General features: G+C 36.5%; 1 protein-coding gene across 1 annotated transcript in view; it reads right to left on the reverse strand.

Annotated features, from left to right (window-relative positions):
• The window catches only part of ERI1 (exoribonuclease 1), a 62,614-nt gene that overhangs the window by 46,723 nt on the left and 7,491 nt on the right, over nucleotides 1–8,400 (reverse strand). Inside the window, exons 2-3 of the mRNA XM_007957110.2 lie at nucleotides 6,479–6,651; nucleotides 2,826–3,036 (exon numbers count right to left, since the gene is read on the reverse strand). Of these exons, the coding sequence (XP_007955301.1) occupies nucleotides 2,826–3,036; nucleotides 6,479–6,651 (384 nt within the window). The remainder of the gene's footprint in view (nucleotides 1–2,825; nucleotides 3,037–6,478; nucleotides 6,652–8,400) is intronic.

The raw sequence follows: 8,400 nt of genomic DNA on the forward strand, positions 1-8,400 counted from the left end.
TTTTAAAAAATTGGAAAACCAGTCACTTTATATAGAAACTTTAAATGGAAAGGAAAGAGACCTCAGATAAGCAAAGTACTACTGAAGAATAACAGAGTAGGAGGCCTCACACTGCCAGATTTCAAAACCTACTATACAGCCACAGTAGTCAAAACTGCCTGGTATTGGTACAATGGCCATAAGGCAAGAAGGGGAAATCCAGACCAGTGGAATAGAATTGAGAACCCAGAAATAGATCCATCAACCTATGGTCAGCTGATGTTTGACAAAGGGTCGAAATCCATTCAATGGGGAAGAGAATGTTTGTTTAATAAATGATGCTGGCAAAACCATGCACTATGCAGATAAAACCACCTTGCTTGCTGAAAGTAAAGATGACTTGAAGCACTTCCTGATGAAGAGCACAGACTACAGCCTTCAGTACGGATTCCAATTCATCTTAAAGGGAAAAAAAAAATCCTCACAACTGGACCAATAAACAACATCACAGTAAACTGAGAAGAAATTGAAGTTGTCAAAGATTTCATTTTACTTGGATCCACAATCAACACCCAGAGTAGCAGCAGTCAAGAAAGTAAAGGACATATTACATTAGGCAAATCAGCCACAAAAGATCTCTTTAAGATGTTAAAGAGCAAAGATGTCATTTTGAAACTAAGGTATGCCTGACCCAAGTCATGGTATTTTCATATGCATGCAAAAGCTAGACAGTGAATAAGAGTGAAGAAGAATTGATGCCTTTGAATTACGGTGTTGGTGAAGAATACTAAATATACCATGGACTGCCCGAAGAATGAATAAATCTGTCCTGGAAGAAGTGCAGCTTGAATGCTCCTTAGAAGCAAGATGGCTTGACTTCATCTCCCATACTTCATTCATGTTGTCAGAAGGGATCAGTTCCTGAAGAAGGATATCATGCTTGGCCAAGTAGAGGGTCAGCAAAAAAGAAGATCACCCTTAATGAGATGAACTGACACAGTGGCTGCAACAATAGGCTAATGCATAGCAACGACCGTGAGGACAGCACAGGAACAGGCAGTGTTTCATTCTCCCTAGAGCTGGAATCAACTCTAGGGCATCTAATGACAACTGAACTCTAAATCCACAATGTTGTGGTTTTATGATAAAATGGAGAATGATGGAAAAATTTGGAAATGGATAGTGGTGATAGATGCTCCACATGATAAATGTAATTAAAGTCAATGAAATGTACAAAAGCACATGGAAAAAAGAGAGAGAATGGGAGAAAAGGAAACAGCTTTCTGAAGAATTCTGCCGTAAAAAGGGACAAGGAAATGGGGTAAGCTCACAGGGAAGTAGGATCAAGTGAAAGAAAGTTTTTTATGGTGTAAAAGATAACCGCATATCTGTATGTGATGGGAATAATCAAGTAGAGAGCAACAAACCATTAATAGCTAACTAAGGCAGAATTAAAAGCTCTCATGGCACAGTGGTTAAAGCATTATGCTGCTAACCAAAGGTTGGCAGTTTGAACCCATCAGCCGCTCTATGGGGTAAGGATGAGGCTATCTGCTTCTGCAAAGATTTACAGCCTTGGAAACCCTCATAGGTGCGGTTCTACCCTGTCTTATAGGGTCCCTATGAGCTGGAATCAACTTGATGGCAGTGAGTTTGGTTTTGGTGAGAGATTTGCTAGAGTAATGTTTTTCAGTAAGAGAAAGGAAGTGAAATCTATTTAGTTGTGTAAGATTTGCCTTTATAGCTGTCCTTTTCCCCTTTATTTACTTTTAATATGCTTTAGACTAAAAAAGTATATAAATAGACTCATTAAGCTTATGACTAAGAGAGACTCTGAAGAGGCCTAATAAAAAAATCTATGCATTTTAATGCATGAAGCCTTTTAATCCTGGTGTGTTGCTGGCAACTATGAATATTACAGAAGTGACATATGAATAGATGAGATATTATAATACCCTTGGTCAGATTTTACAAGGCAAACAATACTCTTGTTTTGGGGAATTGCTGTTATGACTCCCCAAACTAATAATGCACTGAAAACAAGCATCTAACATGCACAAATTATATGTCTTAGAAGTCAGAGGTTATATAAATTGTTTTCCACATAAACTTTCCACCAAATGGTTTAATGGGGTAAATTCTAGAAAGAAGGCCAGTTTCAGGCTGAAAGGTGATTTTTATAAATTATCCTTCTTATAGATCAGAGTACATTTTATTCTATAGCAGGAGTTCTCAACCCTGACTGCATATTAAAACCGAGAAGCTTAAAAACATTGCTGATGTCAGGGACACCACTGCAAAACAAAATCAGAATCTCTGGGACAGGAGCTAGGTGTCAGTACTTTTTTAACGCTCAAGATGAATATGATGTCAGCCAGACGCGTGTTCTAATCAAACCTACAGAAAAAATACTGTAATTTTAGCTATCAGAAAGGAGAGAAGTATAGACTCTGAAATTATTTTACTACAGTTTTCTGTTAATCAAGTTGGCATACAGTTCACAGAACAGAAAGTTCATTTCAGAATTTTAATTCTTACTAAACATCAAATAAGATTCTCAGTCTAACTAACGAACACCAAAATAAATGATAAAAACTCCAAACCCACTGTCGTAGACTTGATTCAGACTCATAGTGACCCATAGAACAGAGCAGAACTGCCCCACAGAGTTTCCAAGGCTGAAATCTTTACAGAGCAGTGTCACATCTTTCTCCCAAGAGTAGCTGGTGGGTTCAAACCGCCAACTTTTTAGTTACCAGCTGAGTGCTAATCACTATACCAGAGCTCCTTCAAAAACCAGAATAGTTGCTGCCAAAAATAAAACTGAAATATAACAATTCACTTACTATTTCTAAGGTATGAGTATTCAGTAAGACAACAGGAAATTCAATTATTTCATGTATGAACTCAGGTGGATTACCCTCTTCACAAGTTGCTTCAAAGTCAATAATACAAATGTAGTCATAGTAACTGTCGGCACAATTGCCCTCTTTCAACATCAGCTTCTGTTTCTTACAATAGTTTTTTAGCCTCTTCTTTAATACATCCTTTACTCCTCTAAGGAAAAATAAGAATAAAATTTACTCTTGGAGGAATTTTACAGTCAATAATTTGAACTCTTACCTGCTGGCCCAGGGTTGAACACTGACAGCCACAGCATAATTTCCCAACAAATGTCAAGTAAAATAAATGTAAAGAAAGCAAGACTCAAAGCAAAGTTAGCAGAGAACTAATTAAAATAAAATATAGTAATTCTAATGGAATGATTACCTTGAATGGTAAATTTAAGGAATGTTTTTATATAGGAAAAACACTATCAGTGTTTTACTTCACAAGTAACTTCTCACTTTAGTATTATGTAACAGCATTTTCTCCTATACTAGTATTCCAAATCATAAGCCTTGTCAGTATAAACACTTACACAGCCATGTTACCTTGCATGATGACACACATGACACAAAAACTAAAATTAATGCTAAATGATTCCACTGGCCAAATATAAATTTCAGAGCATGAAAATTCATGTAAATTGAACACACTATGTGATCTTTCTTCTTGCTCTTCTTAGATTAGACAATCAAAAAAAAAAAATCCATATGAAAAGGATTATGAGCCTAGCATATAACGCTGAATATTCATTATTTATAAGAAAAATTAATTTAGAAGGTACCCTAGAATAACCTGTGTCCAAAGAACACTGCCATACTCTCTAGGTTCTTAATTGGAAGTAGGTTTCTTAATTTACTATGGGTAGCCTTTAGAAGATTTTAGTTTTGTGGGGATCTTCTAAAATAGTTGTTCCACAAATGGGGCAGGGGGGAGAGGGAGAGAAAGGCCCTTCTAAATAGATGTCAATGGTTGGTAATAGCAGTCAAGTTTTTCAAATAGTGTATGTTTCTTCATAAAATTAAAAGTCACAACCAGCGCTCAGACTTTCTTTGGGGTTACTTGGCTGAATCTTATAATGACCTGCAAATAGAAAATGTGCGTAAGAATAAGAGGCTCTTAAAAAAAAAAAAAAGAGTAAGAGGTTCTAAATTGTAATTAATGTATAATGCCAAGTAAGTCACTTTGGTCACATCACTAATTAGTGACTATTTAAAAAAAAAAGTTTTTTAATCTTTTCATTCCTTTCTAAACTACCACTAAAGCACTGAAAAGGAACCCTATCTTTGAAAATAGTGGTAATGAAACAGTTGGCTAATTTAAAGTAAAATATCTTAATATGTTTATCTGCTTGAGATATTCCAAATTACCAAAATCTACAAAGTAAATCCCTGAACCCCTTTTATATTAAGGTGTTCTTAGTGAACTGTGTCATGTGGATAGCTTTTGTTTTTTTGTCAATTTCTTATTCTGAGAAACTATATTTTCTAGAGTTGTCTGGAAACCTGCTCCTCTTCTTATATTTGCTAATGGCAACACCAACACACAATCAGCTGCTCAAGCCAGAAACCTGTCACTTGTAATATTTCCCCTTCTCCTCCACAATCAAAATAATCACCATTTTTTGCCAATTTTAACCCAGAAAACCATTCAGAATCCAGTTCTGTTTTCTCTGCTGTGGTTCCCATTAGCGTCCTGGACTACGGCAAATGCCTCCACTACTATCACAACCCATTATATACTACACTTCAGAACCAAGCATGAATGCCATCTTACTCTTGTTGTTGTTGTTGTTGTTATGTGGCGTCGAGTCGGCCCCGACTCATAGCGACCCCTCCTTGGGTTTCCGAGGCAGTATCACTACAGAAGTAGGATTGCCCAACCTTCCTTCTGAGGAGTGGCTGGTGGGTTTGAACCGCCAGCCGTCTGGTTAGCAGGCAAGTGTCTTAGCCACTATGCTATCAGAGCTATCTTACTCTTAAGTATCTTCAATGGCTCCTGTCTGCTTATAAGCAGATCTTAGCATAGGGTTCCTTCTCTGCTTGGCTATAACCTATCATTTTCAAATGTTCTCCCCTCTCTGATGGCTCACTGTGTACTGCACTGAATAAACTACAAGTTCCAGGTAGGGACATTCCTTAAGAATAATCAACCAAAAAATAAATAAATAAGTAAGCTAGAAGTCATCCCCTGAATAGGGTGGTACATATTTATGCTCCATAACCTTCATTGTGCAGGAGCTGAGGAAAAGCCAAGATCATGGATCAGAAAACATGAAATAGACAAAGTTTTAAGTTTTTTTAGCTTAGAATACCCTCTCTTCCTTTTCTTTTTGACATATCCATTAAAATGTCATCTTCCTGCTTTCCTGAGCCAAAGATCCTCTATCCTCATGATGTACCTGGCCAGATCTCCAATATAGCACTCGTCACTCAGCACTGGGATTGTTTGTGTTCTCCTAAAAAACTGTGAGCTGTCCAAACTAGGGTACATATCTATATTTGCCTGCATAACTTCAATGCCTAGAACAGTGCTTAGAATTCAATATGCGTTTGTCAAATACATTTAGATCTCTAGCTCCCATGTAAGCCAGGAGGTAAGCAACTGATCTTTGCACTTAGAAAGGGCAAAAATTTTTCTCAGAAAAAATCTTCTGTAGGCTATAGGTTTTAACTTCATAATAGGGTCGGGGAAGTGAGGTAAAAATTTCCTTCACCAATTATGATGCAGATAATCTAGAAGGGGAAAAAAATCTGTGCTCTTTTGAATAGTGAGGCTCCATTTTGAAGCAGAGAAGAGGAAATCTTTGTAAGACAGTAAGGATTTAGGCATGCCCTAAAAGAATAATAGTTTTCTTCCATTGCATACAGGAAAATTTTTTCTTGATTACTGGCAATTCCACTGCCTATCAAACATCTACTTTTTTTCTGGAGTCCAAAAGTCATTCCTGTCCCATGCCCCAAGAAATGAATCTCTGAAAGTACAACTTAAAGCAAAGTGCTTTATTTTGCAAAAAAAATTAAAAACTTACTATGTGTACATCCAATTAAAGATACACACAGACAAGCTGGCTAAGCTGAACTTTTTTCTCATTCAATGTATACTGTTAAACACACAATGCATGCCATCATTCTATAACCTTTTAGAAACTAAAACAAAACAAAACAAAAAAATCCTGGTAATTAAGTGAGTTTTTAAATTACCTGGTTTCAAACAAGGCTACGTTATAAAAATACTATAAATGGCAAAAAGAAAAGAAAATTTTCAACCTTAAAGAAATGAAAAATAAGATATAATTATCCATTAACCAAATGAACAACAAAATAAATAAGAACACACTCAGTATGATGAGATAGATACTCCTATACATTGCTAATAGATCTTTAAAATATTCATAGACTTTTATTCAGCAATTCTTTTTATCATTCAAGAGACTGAGAGAAATAATCAGAGTAGCACAAAAGACAAGGATGAAAATTAGCATTATCTTCATTGTTAATAATGGTTAGCTCTTATTTTAGGTTTACAGATGATTTGTTTCCCCAGTGTTCTTGAGATGTTCTAGAATGAATTTATACTACTTTCATAATTTAAAAAAGTTATTTTTAATTACCTGGTTTCAAGCTTGAATTCTGAAAGTTTAGCTCTGAGTTCTTCCTTACTCATTCTATTAATACAACCATTCGTAATGGCAATTTCTTTGTAAATCGGGTCACTGAAATCATTGGAGCTAGAGTATTTAGTTCCTTTTGTTTCTTGGCCATCAAATCTACATCGCTGCTTTCTCTACACACACACACACACAAAAAAAAAAAAGATACAGTTTATATTTGGTAAAGCATCTTAAAGATTTATACTACAGAGGCCTCTTCTTGCTGCATACTCAATGAAAAATGGCCACTGCAGCTGTTGGAGAAAGTGTAAGATAGGAAGAAGATGTATTTCCAGTACAATCTAAACCAAAGAAACCAAACTAACTGCCATCGAGTCAGATCCAACTCATAGCGACCCCTCCTTGGACTTCCAGGGTGGTATCATTACAGAAGTAGATTGCCCAATCTTCCTTCCAAGGAGTAGCTGGTGGGTTTGAACAGCCAGCCTTCTGGTTAGCAGTCAAATACCTTCGGCACTACACCATCAGAACTAGTCCATCCAAATCTGGGCCACGAGGTTCCTCAAAGGCAATGAAGAGCACTAGTGTGAGAGTTAGATGCCCAGTTGACCATTTACTACAAGAGGACCAGCAGCATTAATTATTAGGCTCTGCTCTTCAGTTTCCTTAACTATAAAATAAAAGTATAATAATCACTGTCTCAAAAGGTATCTGGTAATGGTGAGATGCCCTGGTTTCACAGTGGTTAAGCATTGTGCCGCTAACCAAAAGGGCAGCAGTTCCCGTTCATTAGCTTGCTCCACAGGAGAAAGGTGTGGCAGCCTGCTTCCATAAAGATTACAGCCTTGGAAACCCTATGGGACAGTTCTACTTTGTCCTACAGGGTCACTATCAGTCAGAATTCACTTGACACACATAAACAGCATATAACAACAATAAAGGTGATGGCAAATAATATTTGGGCAGTAATATTACAAGGATTAAATGATATTATGTTTATCAGTCTCCCAGTACCATGTTAATAAATGTTAGCTTAACTTATTAACCATTACAAGCTGTAGAACACTTTTTCCCAAACAATATTACAAAATTCATAAATGAACCAACTTTTAAATGAACTTTTACATTATGCATTTAGAAGTCAGAGACTTCCTGACTCTTTCAGCCTGACTTCATTTCAGAGTTAACAAAAATTGCTCAATGTAAAAACAAATAACGTTGTGCTGGGTGAAATTAGTCAATCACAAAATGACAATTATTGTATGAGACAACTATAAAACATCAAGAAAAGGTTTACATACAGAAAAAATCATTCTTTGAAGGTTACCAGCAGAAGAAGAGGAAGGGAAGATAAATCACTAACTAGAGTAGACAGGTATTAACGTGGGCTAAGAGAAAGGCAATACATAATAAGGGGGAGGTCAGCACAAAATGATCAAGGAAAGGAAGACACAGGGAGGAGCATAAGAATTAAAGGCAACAAAGGTTAATACTATTATATACACAATCCTGCAAGGACAGTAATAACAATAATCTACGAGAAGATACATAGACACTCAAGCTGAATGGGATGGGAAGGTGAATGGGACTATACCCACAAATTTTATATATATATTTACAACAAATATATACATGAATAAAGTATAGCATACAGGGCAAAGTTATGAAAACTTCTTATACATAACCAAACACCTTGAGGGAGTAAGTCGCCGGACATAGGAGCTCACAACCATAGTCTCGAGGGACACTACAAGTGGCAGAAATAAGTCCAAAAATACAATGTTCTACATCCTACTTTGGTGAGTAGTAACTGGGGTTTTAAAAGCTTGTGAGTGTAGAGGGGCAAGATGGCGGACTAGGCAGAAGGATTGCACAGACCCTCTTCAACAAAGAAAAGGGAAACCAATTAACACAGACACAGA

Source organism: Orycteropus afer, unplaced genomic scaffold, assembly GCF_000298275.1.
Source record: "Orycteropus afer afer isolate SDZICR_OR568_19922 unplaced genomic scaffold, OryAfe1.0 scaffold00706, whole genome shotgun sequence".
Classification (NCBI taxonomy): domain Eukaryota; kingdom Metazoa; phylum Chordata; class Mammalia; order Tubulidentata; family Orycteropodidae; genus Orycteropus; species Orycteropus afer.